Below are 17,780 nucleotides of genomic sequence, written 5' to 3' on the forward strand. Positions count from 1 at the left end.
ACGTGTTATCCCAGGGTCCAGTCTGTACCTGCAATTAGACTCTTGTCTTCCTGCTAGGTAAGCTGCTTCTGCATCACTAATAATTAATACTGGCCATTCAGCACTCCTAGCTGCTAAATATTGAATTCTGTTATTTTTAACTATACAAGGCCCTTATTAATTGTCTTCCTGAGTTAGTCCTGTGCCCACTGGTTATAACAGCTCTCTAACTAGTGGGTCTGTCCCCAGAAGACCTTTCCTTCTCACAGTCACACTCTTGGGCTTGCAGTTTAGCATTTGATGGACATCAAGCAGTAGTGTCTCAATACCTCTGTCACACAGGGTGAAGCTGCCTCAGCCCTGATGACATCTCCTCCTCAAAGGGAAATTTTGAAGGTGGTTCTTGCTGCTGTCTTTGACCATGAGGAGAGGAAATGAACATAGAGCTGCATGGGGGTGGGGCTTCTAGAGTCTTGGGTAAAAGAAATTGGCTTCTAGTTTAGAGAAGAACGAGGGATTTTAGAGGGAGGTGGGTCTTTGTGTTCCTTTTTATGTTGTGGTATGTGGGGGGAGTGGATTTCTGGTGCTGGCTGTGGGGAGTGGAGGCTTGGGGGTCCATGGGTGTGGGGAAGGAGGGTGGGCTGCTGGGAAAGCCTGACTGATTGCACAGACTTGCACGAGTGATGGTGGAGGTGGTGGTGGGGCGGGGGTGGGATACTTCATTCTGGGAGAAACAGCTCCCCAAAGGGGCATAAGAAAATAGGATGGGATGATTGAAGAACCAAGGGAAATTTGGGGGCAGTGTGGGCTCTGAAAAGTCAAATTAGGATTAATTTAGGAGCTCTGGGTGGGAGAGTGGGTGAGGGGAGGAGGGTTTGGGATGAGGTATGATGTGAGGGTGAGCCCTCTGCCAGCCCATGGAGGGCAAAATTTCCTTTTCCCTGTTCTGGTGGTGACTTGCTCTCTCTTCCTTTCTGAAGGAAGAGAAACAGGAAAAAATATAAAGAGCTGCCCTTCCCTGTACCATGACTCCCTGGGTCTATTTGCTATCTTCTATCCCCAGGAAAAGCAGACACCCATATTCCCTCCTATACTCCTTGGGAACCCCTTCCCTTTTGCTCCAAGTGAAACTGCCTCTCATTCAAGCCAGTCCTGGGATTCTCTGGGGGCCTTGACCATTCTCCCAGTCTGACAGCCAATTGGCCCATCACCAACCAGTTAACCCATTAACTCGACATGGTCACTGGTCAGCCAGTTGGCCAGCACCAACTTGCTCTTTAGCCAGTTCTCTGGAAAGCCATCTGGTCGACCAGTTAGCCAACAAACCCCTGTGTTCATTACCTGAGTCAATAGCCCATGCCTTTCTTACACCCCTATTCCCCTTCCTGCCTTCCCCTCAACTCCCTAACATTTTAGCCCATAGGACTTACTAATACTGCATAATTGGGTCTGCTTCTTAACCCCCTGCCTTCCCTCTCTCACCCTCTGTTGGAAAACCCCGTTGCCAACTCTGTGTGTGTTACTAACACGCTTATAACCCCGGGGGGACCAAGGGATGGGCAGGGACAGGTGGGGCAAGGTGTGAGTGAAAAACCGAACTAACCTTCCTGTCTCATCCGCGGAATGTCACCATCTTTAAGTCTTTGCTCTCCCGGTCCAGTTCTTTTGTCGCTTCCTTCTCTACTAACCAAGGTCTTTAACTGTTCCCCTCCTCTGCAGCCGGCTCTTCTGGGAGGGCATGGGTGGGGGGAGAGGGCTCCAGGGCTGGGACGGGTGGGGATCGGGAGAAGGGCTTTAATTTCTGTGTGTGTTTTATTTCTCCCTCCCATTATAATTTAATTTTCTTTAAACAAAACACTTCAGCTGAACTTAAGGTGGGAGGGTCTGAACAGACAACCAAATATATATGGATACGTATGTTTCCTCCTTCCTTGAGTTTCACAGTTGGTCATTTTCTTTTTCTTTTCTTTCGTTCTGTTCTTTTGTTGTTGTCTTTGTTGTTGTTTTTTTTTTGACCCCCCACCCCTCCCCCATATCTCCGGTGAAGCACGCAGGCATTGGACACGCTATGGTAAACAAACTGCATTATCTGGTAGATATCACTCTAATTGTCTTACCGTTTGGTTTGCCGTGGGTTTTTTTAACTGTTCGATTCTCCCTCTTTTGTTTCCTTTCCCCATTTGGTTTTGGTTGTTTTGCTCTTCCAGTTGTTTTCTGCGTCCTGGACAATCTCTAGATTTTGCTTCTCTCTTTTTGAGTTTTCCTCTTTCCCTTTTCTTGCCTTTTTTGGTCCAAACGCAAATCCAAAAGACAAATGGAAATCAAGGAATTTGGCCTGTCCCTGCCCTAACCTCCTCCCCTAATTTCTGAATTCAGATTCCTGGCCAGAGAGACCTGGGGCAGACCCCATGTTCATCGGCTCTGGTTAGACCAGCCCCGATGCCAGGCTGCTTATTTCTCTTGCTTTCTTTTGTACCTTTTCTCCCCTGTCCCACCCCTTGTTTCTTTTTTCTGATTTAGTTTCTTTCTTGGTCTCCTGAAAATCCATGGAAAACACCATCTCATGACATGCTACGCTCTGCTCACTGTCAGCTCCTGGACAGGCCCCTCGAGCTGGGGGAGGGGGCTGGGGGTGAGGCTTCTGGGGGCCATGGGCTCTGCCGGTCACAGGTTGGGAGGGGGCCTTGGGGTATGCAGAGCTCCTTCACATCACCATTCACGCCAATTTAGGGGCTGCCCCAGGCTGGTTGCCCAAGAAGGGACAGCATCCCCTGCCTCACTTCCCAGCCTCGAGGGGTCTTGGTTCTGACTCCCCCACATCTTGCATGGCATGAATGGTCTTTTCCCCACCAGGGACAGTGTCCAGTTTCCCCACTGCTCTGCTGCTCTGACTAACACTGTGTCTCACACTGTCTTTCTTCCCCTCCATCTCCTGTCCCCTCTCTGCCCCCCCGCTGCCTGTCCCGCATGGCCTCTGACCGGGGTTGGTTCCCTTCCCTGTTGAGGGGGTGAGAGGAGGAGGCCCAGCGGGGTGAAGTCGGGGTACTTGTTGCTGAGCTCCTCTGTTTGGGTTGGGCTCAGGCCTGGTGAGCGTCGGTGTGGGTGTCTGTGTAAATGCAGCTGGTGTGTGTTGGTGTGTGGGTGTGACTGTGTGTAAATGTTGGTGTGACATTTAGGGGGTGTTGGTGGGAGACCATACTGTATGTTTGAGACTCTGCTGGTGATTCTACAAGTGTAAACGCTGGTATGAGCTGGAGCTGTGTGACGGTGTGTTTTTGAGCCTGTGAGGGCTCTTAGGAGGCGGGTTGTGGGGCTGGGACGAGTGGGAGCAGGGAAGGAGCTGAGGCTGGCCGTTTGCTCCTCGCCTCACCCGTGTGTGCCCTCCCTCCCCTGGGATTCCCTCCTGCGTCCTGGCTCTGCGGCAGCAGCAGGCAGTTAGTCATCGTCTATTAATAATGCAGAATGATTGAGCGCCAGGCTAGGGACCCTGCAGATGGACGTGTCTGCTCCCACGGGGCCCATGCTGCTTGGGGCAGCTGCCTGGCCTGCCCAGCCTCCCAGGCCCACAGAGCTGCCTGGCTGGAGAGGAAGCAGCTTGGGAGCTAGGGCTCCTTGTCTGAGAGGTTCCGCATCTTTCCCAGGAGGATGTAGCCCTGAGAACACGTCTGGCCTGTCCTGATACTCTGGCAGCTCTGTGCTTCCCTGCACCCACAGACCTGTGGTGGGCCTGTCCTTTGTCCTGTCCCCGAGATAGTGCCCAGGCCACGGCCATCCCTGCCCTCTCCAATCTGAGGCCTCATTTGGCCATTCTGTCATCCTGGTGTTCAGATGGAGCTGTGTGGTGGTCCCAGGACTGCTCTTCCACAGGCCCTTTTCTTCAGCTGCTGCTTTTAGAAGTTTGCCATTGCTTACCTCTCAGACCAGGCCACTGAGTACCTGAACTGGGTGTTTGAAATTCTTTCTTTCTTATTAATTTTTTGGCTACACTATGTGCAGCATTCAAGATCTTACTTAGTTCCCTGACCAGGAATCAAACCTGTGCCCCCTCTAGTGGAAGCGTGGAGTCTTAACCACTAGACCACCAGGGAAGTCCCCAGAACTCTCTTTACAGAGCTTCACTGGACAGCCAACCTGTGACTTTGAGGACAGAAGGGAGGCAAGATAAAGGCAACCTCATACTATCTGAGAATTAGGGCCCAGAAGACTTCCCCTTCCTTCCAGTCTCAGTTCAGTTAAAAACTGTGAACTGGGGCTAAAGCTGTTTCTCATCTGCCAAACGGCTGACATTCCTTGCTTGCCTTTCAGGGAGTCAGTGTGAGGGTCAAGAAGGGTAGCGGAAGTGAAAGTGTCTGTACTCTGTAAAGGAAATTATAATTTTATTAAGCTTTATAAAATGTTGACTGATTACGTCTGTGTTTCCAGGGCAGAGATATTTTGTACAGAAGCGATTCCCTTCCTATAGCAAACCCTGGGGAATATAGCATCTCTGGCCCCACTGGAGATCCTATTACCATCCTTTCTTGGGATTCAGTCCTAAAATAACTACATGAAACCCCAGAATGCACCAGGAACTGGGCCTGAGGAGGAGGAGGAAAGATGGGATGACTTGGTTAAGCTGATCAAAAGGCAAACAACCTTGTCTGATTTCAGTCCTGGCAGGGGAAGTCCCTGTGAAATTCTAAGTCTCTGAAGCCCACACCTCCTAGTGTTGAGTGTCCATGCTTGACAACCAAAGCTGGTGCCTCTTGGTGTCCTGAGTCACCTCATAAATCCTCAGACACCTGTCCCAGGGATCAGCTCTTTGAGCCAGGAGAGGAGTCAGAGAACCTGGCACCCAAAGAGACAGCGTTCAACCTGCTCTGATTTCCTAGGCATTCCTCAGCTGGGCTCTGGTTGGTTTTGCATTTATTTTTACTAACTCCTTCGTATGGACTCTCTTTGTTACTTGAGCATTTCTCCTTGGGGGAGAGAGTGGATCTAGGTCAAAAAAGCCAACCAGTGGAGAGGTTTGGGTTAGGTGTGGTCAGGCTGAAGGGAGTGTTCTCTGCCCCTGACACTGGAGACTTTGCTTCTTCTAAGTAGCTCTCACTTTTTAAATATCATTTAAAATGGACAAATGTGCATACAGCAGGCAGAGATTATTCCCGGTTAACGTGTGGGGGAAATTGAGGCCTGAGAGGCCCTGGGGCAATGTAACAAGTAGTGGAAGAGGTCAGTGCTTTCACTTTGTTGATCTCATTTGATCCTCACAGTAAGCCTGGGAGAGGCAGGAGTCATGGAAGTTGTTAAACCCCTTTTACAGATGAGAGTCAGGGAGGTGAAATGAGGATTGTTCTGGAAGATGGTAAAGACCAAATAAGAACTCAGGATTTCTGACCTGAAGTGTATGTTCCAGCACCACCGAGTGCAGTCATCAGGATTGACTGTGCGGCTGCACCCCCCCCTTTGGCTGTCCTCCTCTCCTCATGCTCTGTTCCCACCCTCTGCAGTCCTAAGGGCAGGCCAGGACCGTCTTCCTAGACGAATTGGCCTTACTCATCTTTGGATCAGGAGCCTTGTGAGAGTTTGCTGACAGCAGTGGACTCTCACTGGAGGAAAAAACCCACTGAAGTGGTTTGCATACAATGTCAAGGGATGTCATGACTCCCCAGAGCCCATCTAACCTGCTTCCAAGTTAAAAAAATTCTGCCCTCGGTCTTATTCTCCCCTTAATAATCCTCCTCCCAGGAAGGTCAGTGACCCTATAATCATAGCAGGGAGCTGGGACAGGCTCTGGTTGATGTCAGAGGGCCATTCCCCTCTTTCCAGCCTTTCCTCTGGGGCCGAGATGGGCATGGAGTGCCTGAGGCAGGACACTTGTGGCCAGGACCTGGTCTCATGCTAACAGCTTGCCTAAGCGGGGAGACCAGCAGAGCAGAGCAGAGCAGAAGGGAGGTGGGGCCAGCAGGAAGGGCTGAGAACCCATCAAGGTCCTAGGCTGCCCCTTGCAGCCACCTCTGGCCACCCTCCCCGTCCCTGGGGCTTGGAGCAGAGGCTGGGCATGGGACTTCTTCCCCTCTTCTTTGACTGGTCATGGCTCTTCCGGGGCAGAGCTGTGGCTCATTCGTCATGTTCTACTCAGCCCCACTCAGGGCCCAGTCTGTGTGTTGTGTGGATTAATGTGGGTTGTGTGCAGTCTCTGCTGTGTCTTGGGGTGCTAGCCGTGGTCCTGATGACAGAGGATGCTGCTTGGAAATGAGGTTGTCGGGGTCTCCCTCCCACTGCCTTCAGTAAGATGTGTGTGAGCAGGTGTGCCTGGGGTCAGTGATCAGTGGCGAATGGGTGGTGGGAGTGAGTGTATGGTTGCCCTCTGGGGAGGCAGGTCTGAGTCTAACATCCCTTCCCTTTCTTTCTCACCTGTACATGTCTGTCGTAGTGGCGGCTCCTCTCCCCTCCTCTGTTGGAAGGAAGCTTCTCCTTCTGCACCCCTGCAGCTCTTTTGCCTCCATCTGGGCTCCTCCCTACACCCCCCGGCCCTGCATGCCTTCCCCCACCCCGGCTGTCTTTCTCTCGCTTGTCCTGCTGGGCCGGGACCCCCACCCAGGCCCTCTAACCCGCACGCGTCCAAGCTGCCATGGCTGTTCTGTGTTGCACGTGCCCCCTCTGCCCTCTTCCCCTGCCGGCCCCACCCCTTCTAGAAGCTGTGTGGGGGGTTGGGGGGCAGGGGCATCATGAACCCCTGGGGTGGAGGGGGACTGGGGGAATTATCCCCCTGTTTCCTGCTTTTACTAACGAACCTGCCATTTTTGTGTCTGGACTTTGATTTGTCTGAGGAAACAGTCGGGTTTTACTAATCTCACTCATCTACCTCCTTCCCTTCCCCAGAGACCTTCCTCCCTCCCCTCCGATCCTCGGCTTCCTTTCTCCCTGGTGCCCGTCTCCCCCTTTCTCTCTCTTCTTACCTCACCCCCCCCTTCCTCCATGCACCTCCTATGTTACCCAGCCTCCTACTGCCCTCTCCCCACCCCCTGGGCCAGGGAGGCTTGAAAACACCAGGACAGATACACAGGGGTTAAGGCAGCCCTTTTCCTATAGGGAGCACCGCGTGGCAGAGATTCGTATAAAGCAAGGTGGACAAGGTCGGATTTGCACCTGGTCGGGAGGGGTGTCAGGGAGGGCCCCCAAGGCATGTCCTTCTAACTCTAGGCTGAAGGCAGCAGCCTCAGAGGACTGTCCGCGTTCTCTCCCCAGGCACCAGGCTCACACGTGGTGCACAGGCAGTGAGACCCGTGTGGCCCTGGTCGTCAGGCCACTTGATGGCCACCTGAATGGTGGCTATGTGTCCCCTGAACTGTACTGGGATTAGTAGGGTCACAGGGACACATCAGGCCAGGGGCCCGGCCTTCAGGAGCTGACTCTCAGTTGGGTTTCTAGACGTAGACTCAGGAACTACCAGTGGCCCGGTTCCTGGTCTCTCAGCGCGGCCCTGGGAGTGGAGGGCGGGCTGGAGGCCCCTTTCCCCCTCCACCGCTCCCTGTCTTACTCCCAGCCCTGCATCACAGCCCCCTCCTGCCCTTTCTCCAGCCCCTCCTGCCCGTTGTAATCTCGTCTGCATGTTTTTGTGACTAATACTTTGACCCTTTCCCTTTCCACCCAGATCTCCACTTCCTAGCGTCGGGTGGGATGGAGGGAAGAAGCAATAAACAATAATGACCAACCCTCACCTCAAAACAAGACTCAAAATCTTCAAAGTGCCCACTTCTACAAAGACACGCCCTCACCTCTGTCCTTGAACCCAGTCCCCCCAGCACAAGGTTTGATGGTTCCCAGGAGGGGGCCTCTTCAGCCCCACCCCCACACACTGTGAGGCTACAGCCCAGCATGAGGGGGACTTGAGGGTCCTGTGAGGGATGGGCCCCTTGGCCCTGTTCACTCATGTCCCTCAGGTGTTCCTAACACCCACTCCCCATCCCTGCAACAGTGGAATCTTGGAGACCGGTCACTGGAAGATGGCTGGTGGCCTGTGCGTATGGACTGGTGTGGGAAGGACACTGTGGGCTGTGATCGGAAGGCCCCAGTCTCCAGACTTTGCCCAGAAAGTGGGTGCTGAGGCATATTTGGGGAATGGGAAGCGGGAGGAGTTGTAGCCTGCAGAAGCATGGTGTTGAGTTCACTGTGAGCTGGCTTCCTGAGCACCCCTGTAGGAGCCTGACTGTCCTAATCTACCGCCTTCTGAGAGTGGGGGCTTGGGGTCCCCCTGCCCTTCACTTTGCGCCACAACCTGGTTGGGTGTGGGTGCTCCTCTGGCTAGACTTTTCGGGGCTCGGGTGGACATTTGCCCATGGAGCAGGGACTCATGGAGTTCCCTGCGCTTGTCACTGTCCCCGCACTAAGGTCACTTTTGCCTTCCCCAGGCCACTACTGGGCCCTTTTCACCTTCTTGGAACACCAGGTATGCCCTCACCCCTACCTGTCTTGCTTTGTTTCCTGAGTTTTCAGCCCAGGGACAAGGTAGCAGAAGGTTAGCCTGTCTCCCTCTGTTCCCTAGCCTGGCCTTGACTCCATAGAGTAATTGTGGTGGCGAATGAATCAGGCAGGGTGATGAATAGGCCAGCGGCTGCCCCCTCCTTGGGGGACAAGAGAGTGACCCCAAAACAGAGGGACCTGGCTAGCAAGACAGACCCAGCAAGGGGGTTGGGACCAGTTAGGAGGTAGTGATGGGAATCAGCCCTCAAAGGTGCTGTGTGTCTCCTGAGAAGTGCCAAGGCTCCCCAGAAGTACCTGGGTTCCTGTTCCTCACGCCCTGGCTATTGTCCAACCTTCCCGTGGGCTAAGACTGAAAGGACTCCACCATGCCCTGGAGGGAGAGCTGCAGGGGTGTTGAAGCCACCAGGACGCCAGGAGAACTGGTGCTCTCTGCCTCTTTAACGAGAGATGCTCTGAAATCACATGTGCGTCCAGAGACCCTTCAAGAGGAGAACGGTGCCATTTGTATCCCGGGGGCCCCCACTCCCATCCATCTGTCCATCCGGCGCCACTTCCAGGAGCCACTTCCTGCTGTGCACAGTGAACAGCCCTTCAGGCCTCTGTGCCGAGGGCCGTGGGGCCGGCCTCAGCCCACCCTGAAGCCATCAGATCTTGTGCTGCCTCCTTTCTCCCCCTCCCCACCCCCACTGTTCCTCCTCTGAGACAAGCAGACATAAAAATGGAGAGTCCCTCTCCCCACTGCCCCCCGGCCCCTCCCTTGCCCTGCCCGTGGCTCTTCCCAGGGAGTTGATGCCAGTTGTCTCCTTGTCTCTCCCCCTCCCTCCCTGGGCTGGGCAGGTGACCATCTCGGTGGACGGGATCCTGACCACCACAGGCTACACGCAGGAGGATTACACTATGCTGGGCTCTGACGACTTCTTCTACATCGGGGGCAGCCCCAACACGGCCGACCTGCCGGGCTCGCCTGTCAGCAACAACTTCATGGGCTGCCTCAAGGACGTGAGTAGAGCCAGGAGAGGCGGGGGGGCACCCTGGAAACCCCAGCCTGGCCAGCCAGCTGCCCGGGGCCTCTGTACCTTCCACTCTGTGGCAGGAGACCGCCTCTCTTCAAAACCTGAGGCCCACTGGCCCTGGCAAGAGGCTTCTCTCTCGCTTCCTTGAGGGCTGGAGGCTTCATTCTTCTCAGAGGACCCTCAAGGCAGCTGTGTATAGAATAGAGAGTGGTGGGCATGAAAACTAAAGACCAGTGTTTCAGGCCCACTCACCAGCTCTGTGACCTTGGCTGGGTCCCTTGACCTGTCTGACTCTTACTTTTCTCATCTGTAAAACGGGTATTTGGTGCCTACTTCTCGAGGCAGCTGTGAGGGGTAGCTGAGAATGTCAATGTCAACCAAGTGTTCCTGGTGGTTCCAGTTATTATGAGCTACAGTTCAGCAGCGCCAAGGGCTGCCGTGCTCATGCTGGGCAGGGAGACAGGACAGAGAAATAAGTGCTGCAAGGGAAGTGCTACCCACAGCCTCTGAGTGTGCAGTTCTCAAACAGCGGTCTGGGGTGCTGAGCAGGGGCCGCAGGCCTGGGTGGCAGGGCCCCGAGCTGTCAGGCAGGCCAGGTCCTAAACTGCTTCCTGTTCTTCATCCTGGGACCCACCCACCCCCCACTACGGCCCTCTGCAGGTGGTCTATAAGAACAATGATTTCAAGCTGGAACTGTCTCGCCTGGCAAAGGAAGGAGACCCCAAGATGAAGCTGCAGGGGGACCTGTCATTCCGCTGTGAGGATGTGGCTGCCCTGGACCCCGTGACCTTTGAGAGCCCCGAGGCCTTTGTGGCACTGCCCCGCTGGAGCGCCAAGCGCACCGGCTCCATCTCCCTCGACTTTCGCACCACGGAGCCCAACGGGCTACTGCTCTTCAGCCAGGGCCGGCGGGCCGGGGTGGGGCCCGGCAGCCCCAGCACTGCCCAGCGGGCTGACTACTTTGCCATGGAGCTGTTGGATGGCTACCTCTATCTTCTGCTGGACATGGGCTCAGGGGGCATCAAGCTGCGGGCGTCCAGCCGCAAGGTCAACGATGGCGAGTGGTGCCATGTGGACTTCCAGAGAGATGGGCGCAAAGGTCAGAGGCCTCTGGATCTTCCCCTTTCTCCTGGCCGCCCCTCTCTGGGCTTCCCTGATAGCTCAGTTGGTAAAGAATCCGCCTGCAATGCAGGAGACTCTGGTTCGATTCCTGGGTCAGGAAGATCTGCTGGAGAAGTAATAGGCTACCCACTCCAGTATTATGGCCTGGAGATTTCCATGGACTATATAGTCCATGGGGTTGCAAAGAGTCAGACATGACTGAGAGATTTTACCTTCACTTCACCCCTCTCCACCCACGCTGACAGTCCAATCTGCTGTTCTCCTCCCCTCCCCTTCCCCTTGCCCTCCCAGCCCCTCCCTTGTCCTTGTTGCCATGGTGCCTTGGTGGAAAGAATGAGGAAGAGCCTCTTCCTGGGAAACTTTGGGGCCGGGAGGGCCCTCCCCCCAGACAGGAGCAGGGTCATCCCATTCCAGCAGTCTCTGACGGCTGAGGTTCTGTCCATCAAATGCTCCCAAAGCACTGGGTTTATACACAGGACACAGGTAGTGAGAGCTGTGTGGCCAATGATGGTGATGTGTCCCCTGGATGGCACTGGGATTAGAAGGGTCACAGGGACACATCAGGCCAGGAGTCAGTCAGACCAGTCAGATCAGGTGTGGGTGGGTGCACACCTCACACTCCCACTTCCTGCATGTGTGACGTCAGGCCAGCACTCAATGCCTTGCAGCTTCAGTTTCCTTTTTGATAAAAGGGATCATTAACCTGGATTCATCAAGAGGGGAAATCAAGGAAAAATCTATAAAAGCATTCACTCAGTGCCTAACACAGTGGTTATCCATTTTCCTTAAACAACAACAACAAAAACCTTCCCAACCTTGCCTCCCTTCTAGCGAGATCCTTTCACCTTTCTTTATTAACTCACTCAAATAGTTAGTGAGTGGCTATGGACGCCAGGTGCTGTCCAGGGTGCTGTAACGAGGCAGCGGTGAGCGAGAGCCTTGGCTGTCCTGGAGCACATGTTCCGGTGAGGAGGCCCAGTAAACGCCACACTCTGCCTGGGGAGGGGTCTTACACAATAAAGAAGCAGGGTGGAGGGTGCTGGGGCCAGGCAGGCGCTGTTCTTGAGTCTTCTGCTGCTTCTAGCCACCCCTCCTCCACTCTTCCTTTTCAGCCTTCCTTTCCCATCCTCTTGTTTTCTTTCTAGTTCTCTTCTTTACTCTTCTCCATCTTGTTGGACAGGAGAGAAAGAACTGATACAAATGAGAACTGACACGTTATCCAATTTAAGCCCTTATCAACGTCAGCTAAATTTTCACGCTCCCCCGGCTGTCACTTTACTGGGCCTTCATCTCGGGGTAGAATGACTGTCCCCACACACACAGGGAGGAAGGGGGCTGCCACGGCTCCTGGAGGTATCTGCCTCTCATGGGTCTGCTGCTGCTTCTCAGAGAAATGTCGCCTTCCCCAGGCTTTGCGGTAAATGGGTTCATCCCCTGGTGTCGTGTCATGATGGTACCAGGGAGTCTTCACAGAACACAAATTGCCTCCCAGGGTTTCTACGCAGGGGGTCTGTGACTCTCTAGGTTGGAAATCTGCTCAGGCCTTGTAGAGAACCCCAGGGCCCCCCGCTTTGCTCTGTCTTCAGGCAGTGGTTTCCTTAGAGTCACTCGATTGCCAGACCCCATACACCAGACCTGGCTGGCCCGTGAGTCGTCACTTTGGCCATTTCTCATGGCCCAGCACAGACTTGGGGCTGTCACTCCAACAAAACTCTCTTTGACCTTTCCCATGTTTTAAAATTTTCTTGTGTTAATTTATATACAACATAAAATTTACCATTTTAATCATACATAAGTGCACAGTTCAGTGGTGTTAAAGGCATTCACTGTTGTGCAGCCAGCACCACCATCAATATAGAGAACATTTTCATCTTTCCAAACTGAAAATCTGTCCCCATAAATACTAACTCCCAGGCCCTGTAAACCACTACCCTACTTCCTATGGATTGCCTACTCTAGGGACCTCCCACACCTGGATCACACAATATTTGTCCTTTTATGTCTGGCGTATGTCATTTAGTATAGTGTCCTCTAGTTTCATCCACATTGTAGTATGTGTTAGCTGCGCGTGTCAGGCTTCATTTTTCATGACTGAATAATATGCCATTGTATGAGTAGACCACCTTTTGTTGTCCGTCCATCTGCCATTGAACACTTGGATTGTTGTTCCCTTTCCATGTTTTAGAATGACCTTGAAACAAGATGTGTATTCACTTTAGTTTCCTCTTTAAACATTTTCGTTGAAGTCTAGTTGCTGCAGGGCATTGTGTTTGTTTCTTCTGCACAGCAATGAGAATCAGCCATACGTGTGCATGCCTCCCCTCTTGTTTGGGTTTCCTTCTCATTTAGGTCGCCACAGAGCACAGGTTAGAGCTTCCCTGTGCTCTGCAGCACGCTCCCATTAGGTGGCTATTTTATACAGAGCAGTGTGTACATGTCAACCCTGGTTGCCCAGTTCATCCCTCCCCTTCCCCTCCCTTGTGTCCACTACTGGGCGTATACCTGGAGGAAACCATATTTTCCAAAAGATACACGTTCCCTAATCTTCACTGCAGCACTGTTTGTTAATACAATAACCAGGATGTGGAAGCAACCTAGACGTCCATCAGTGGTGGAATGGATAAAGGAGATGTGGCGCACTGTGGCTTCCTCCTGCTGACTCGCCACCATATACTCTTTCCCCACCATGGCCTGCCTTCTTTCACCTTCTGTTCATTTGTGGAGTCCACTCCGGTGGTGTCCTTGTCCAGGAGACCCCATAGTGGGTGGGTGGAGCAAGCATTTGGGGATCTTGCTGCAGACAGAAGTGTAGGTGATTGGGGGCCATGTTTGGGGGGCTGGGAGGGGGAGTGGGGATCTGATGCCTTGTCAGGGAGGACAAGCCAGGGACCCCAGTGTTAAAATGGGACACAAGGGGAGGGCCTCTGGTGCAAGGGAGGGTTTGCGCCGAGGAGAATGAGCTCCAGGTAAGGAGCCAGTGTGTGGAGGAGGCCCTGCTCCTGTTCCTGCAGACCCATGCTTGGTGCCCCCACCCCCAATCTCTGCCTATTTGGGCTCGCATGGTCAAACCATCCTTACCTCTCTTTAACCCTATTGAGATAGGTGGCCTTTTTACTTTTATTTTTTAAAGAATACTTCAAAACTGGAGAAAAGAGAAAGGAAGGAGAACGTTAGAATAAAAATTACAAACAGAATAAAGCTTCTAATTTATACGTTTTGGCTTCTTAAGATCTTAGGAAAGGCTTTGAAGCTCCTGCTGCTGCTGCTGCTAAGTCGCTTCAGTCGTGTCCGACTCTGTGTGACCCCATAGACGGCAGCCCATCAGGCTCCCCCGTCCCTGGGATTCTCCAGGCAAGAACACTGGAGTGGGTTGCCGTTTCCTTCTCCAATGCAGGAAAGTGAAAAGTGAAAGTGAAGTCGCTCAGTCGTATCCGACTCTTAGCGACCCCATGGACTGCAGCCTACCAGGCTCCTCCATCCATGGGATTTTCCAGGCAAGAGTACTGGAGTGGGGTGCCATTGCCTTCTCCTACCCGATCCCAAATCTTTTTTTCTGAGATAACCAGCCCCTTCTTCCAAACAACTCTTACAGCCCAGGAGCTCCGTGCCTGGCTTCCCTTTCCCGGCTGCCCTCCTGTCTCAGAGGCTCCAGGAGCTGATCGGCCTGCCCGTCTGCTCCACCAACCACACAGGGGCTCCTGGTCCAGGGGTAGGGGATGCAGGCTCTGGAATCTTGCCACTTGGGTGGTACTTCGGCTCTGGTCCTTAACTGTGGTGGCACTTTAGGCAGCTTTCCTAGTCTCTCTAATCCTCATCTGCCATTTCCACGTGGGATTGTAAAGGATCAATTCCTCAGGGTTACCGTGAGATTTAAATGATATATGTGAAATGCTACCATAGGGTCTCAGGAGTCGGACACGACTGAAGCGACTTAGCACGCACGTGTCCAAGTGCCTGGTATGCTATGCATGCAGAGTCGCTTCAGTTGTGTCTGACTCTTTGCGACCTATAGCCCAGACTCCTCTATCCATGGGGATTCTCCAGGCAAGAATACTGCAGTGGGTTGCCATGCCTTCCTCCAGGAGATCTTCCTGATCCTGGTATCAAACCTGTGACTCCTGCATTGGTAGGTGGGTTCTTTACCACTAGCACCACCTGGGAAGCCCAAGTGCCTGGTATACAGTCATAAAAGCCCAATAAATGTTAGTGGGGGAAACTCTGGATTCAAGTCTTTCAGCCTCCTTGGGGGTCTCTGCCTCTGACTCCTGGTCTGAGGAGCTGGCTGGGGGGAGGACATGTCAATGATCCAGCCCTCTGGGTGCATGTCCACTTCTGGTACATCCTCTGAGGACTTGCTCAGGTGGGAAAAAGGCGTCTAGACTGAGGCCCATCGCACACTGCAGCTGGGCTTTGGCGGCTCACACGGGTTTCTGAACTTGGGGGCTTCGTTAAGCAATGTTTGCAGCCCAGGGCTGTCGGGGTGCGAGGGCAGAGCATCCTTTTTTCTCCTGGGACGTCTCTTGGTCCTGCCTTCTCCACTGAGGCCCACACTCTCCCTCCATCCGATCCGCAGGCTCCATCTCGGTGAACAGCCGCAGTACGCCGTTCTTGGCCACCGGAGAGAGCGAGATCCTGGACCTGGAGAGCGAGCTGTACCTGGGCGGTCTCCCTGAAGGCGGGCGGGTGGACCTGCCCCTGCCACCGGAGGTGTGGACCGCAGCGCTGCGGGCTGGCTACGTGGGCTGCGTGCGGGACCTCTTCATAGACGGGCGGAGCCGAGACCTCCGGGGCCTGGCCGAGGCGCAGGGGGCTGTGGGCGTGGCCCCCTTCTGCTCTCGGGAGACGCTGAAGCAGTGTGCCTCTGCTCCCTGCCGCAACGGGGGCGCCTGCCGGGAAGGCTGGAACCGATTCGTCTGCGACTGCATCGGGACCGGCTTCCTGGGGCGGGTCTGTGAGAGAGGTGAGGCTGGTCTGTACGCCTGTGCCCCTGTCCATCCCTGTGCCCCATCAAGGACCATCCCTGGGCCTGCCAGCCCTGTATTGATTGGCTTGGTCTTCTCTCCCTTCTCTGGCCCCTGCCTGTCCCCCTCTTCCCCCTCCCCTGACTCCTGGGGCAGAGGCTACGGTCCTGAGCTACGACGGCTCTATGTACATGAAGATCATGCTGCCGAACGCCATGCACACAGAGGCGGAGGACGTGTCCCTGCGCTTCATGTCCCAGCGGGCTTACGGGCTCATGATGGCCACCACCTCCAGGGAGTCCGCGGACACTCTGCGCCTGGAGCTGGACGGGGGGCAGATGAAGCTCACTGTCAACCTCGGTAACTGCTCTGTCCGTGCCCTGGGCCCCTTCCCTGACCCTGCCTCTTACCCACAACCCCTCTGTCTGGAGAAGCTTGGTGGTTGCGCCAGTGAGAGATGGGCGGTGGGAGGTGCCAGCCCGGGCCTGAGCCCCGGCCCCCCCTGCAAGAACTTCCTCCCAGAGAGGACGCATAGTGTAGGTAGATGCCTCGCGCTCGGCAAAACCGTGGGGAGGGGACCCGACTGTGTCTGGCGTGTGATAGTCACCCTCCCAGGGCACTCCTGGGGCTTGGAGTCGTCTGTTCAGTGCACACACGTAAGGGTAGTTCATGCCTCGCTGTCAGCTCATCCGCTTGCTCATACCTTGGTTCATTCATTCGCGAAGCGCTTGCAGACGCCTACTGGTGTTCAGCCCAGCTCCCTGCCTCAGCAGATCCAGAGACAGAAGGACCCAGCCCCCCACACAGCCGCTCTCGTCTGCTCTGAATTTAAAGAGCCATGTCTGTGTGTCTGTGTGTGTGCATGTGCAAGCATGTGTGCATGTGGGTGGACAAGGGTCCCCATCGGGACATGTCATCTTCCCCGTGTCCGCTTTCACGTGAGTCCCCATAGCTGCCCGGATTTTATAGACTGGGAATGCCATATACTGACCTACCAGCATCACAAAGCTAGTGACGGTCAGCGAGGAGCCCGGACTCAAACCCAGGCCATTTGCTGAGGTTCAGTGCTTCCTCTTGGTTTCTGACAGAGCTGGGAGGTGGAGGAGTATCAAAACCCTTGTCACCTGATGGCTTGATGCCTCTGCCCCACCCAGAGCAGGCACGGCTCCACTTCACCTGGCAGTCCCTGGAGCATCCACGTGGGCAGTACCACGAGGCCTGTCGGACTCTCTGTGGCTTCAGCAAAGTCAAAAGGGGAACAGCAAGGCCACTCGTTCGGCTGTCACTTATGGTCCATGTCTTAGTGCCAGAGTGTTCTGAACCTGGGGTGACAGTAGTGACCCCAGGACCCCAAGGCGAGGTCCCAGGGTCATGGAGCTGTCAGTCAGGGCAACCTTGGCAGCTAGAGGTCCTAAGCTGCCCAGGCTGGGTCACATTTGTCCCTTTCAGGCTAGCCTTTGGGCATATGGAGGTGGAACACCCAAGGGCCTGTCACATGGGAAGATTCAGGCCTCTGGGGTGGCTTGTTGTGTCCTGAATCTGGAGGAGAAGTTAGGCTCCTCTGAGCAGATTACAATCCTCAGCTGAGGAGAACACAGAGCTCTGAGCTTAAAATATTCACCTGGAGTCTCATCCTAACATTGGTCTCCAGGGCGTTTGGGGGACAGACTGTGGCCTTTTGGGAACCCATTCCCTTGCTAACAAATTTACACTGTGTCCTTTCCCCTTTGGGCCACCTGGCCTTTGTGCTCCTAGGACAAAGAGTGAGGCAGGGGGCCTTGGAGGTGTGGAACTTTAGGGTTCCCTGAAGCTCTGTTTCTAACCACAATCACAGCCTACAGAGTGGGTGGTGGGTGGCAGGGGAAAGCAGGATGGGAGACACCCTTTGCCAGCGTCCCACGGGCCTGTACAGAGTCCCCTGGCACCCCTGAGAGGGTCATAGGAGGAAGACACCAGCCCAGGACACCGTGAGTGGCCCTGTGCTTCTCAGACTGCTCAGGTCTGTGTACCCAGGGTCTGTGTACCCAGGTCTGTGTATCCAGGGTCAGGTACCCTTTGCCCTGGAACGTGTGTCCCCTGTGTGGTGAACACGCGGCTCTGTACTTGGCGGGGACACTGCAGGGGACATCTGAGGCTTCCATTTGCAGGGAAGGCAGATGCTTCTTCCTCCACTTGGACTGTCTTAGTTTCCCTGCGAAGAACCATGGATCCCTTGAGATGAGACAGGAGACAGCAGCCT

General features: G+C 54.4%; 1 protein-coding gene across 8 annotated transcripts in view; it reads left to right on the plus strand.

The window, feature by feature from the left end:
* The window catches only part of NRXN2 (neurexin 2), a 99,118-nt gene that overhangs the window by 30,844 nt on the left and 50,494 nt on the right, over nt 1-17,780 (plus strand). For 4 of the 8 annotated variants that reach the window (XM_068977605.1, XM_068977608.1, XM_068977606.1 and 1 more), the window contains 5 exons: nt 2,027-2,050; nt 9,283-9,444; nt 10,119-10,557; nt 15,154-15,540; nt 15,698-15,901. In XM_068977605.1, coding sequence (XP_068833706.1) covers nt 2,027-2,050; nt 9,283-9,444; nt 10,119-10,557; nt 15,154-15,540; nt 15,698-15,901 — 1,216 coding nt within the window. Of the gene's footprint in view, nt 1-2,026; nt 2,072-9,282; nt 9,445-10,118; nt 10,558-15,153; nt 15,541-15,697; nt 15,902-17,780 lie in introns of those variants that run through there. The other 4 variants (XM_068977601.1, XM_068977604.1, XM_068977607.1 and 1 more) reach the window with 3 other exon arrangements.

This window comes from Capricornis sumatraensis, chromosome 8 (genome assembly GCF_032405125.1).
Source record: "Capricornis sumatraensis isolate serow.1 chromosome 8, serow.2, whole genome shotgun sequence".
NCBI lineage: Eukaryota > Metazoa > Chordata > Mammalia > Artiodactyla > Bovidae > Capricornis > Capricornis sumatraensis.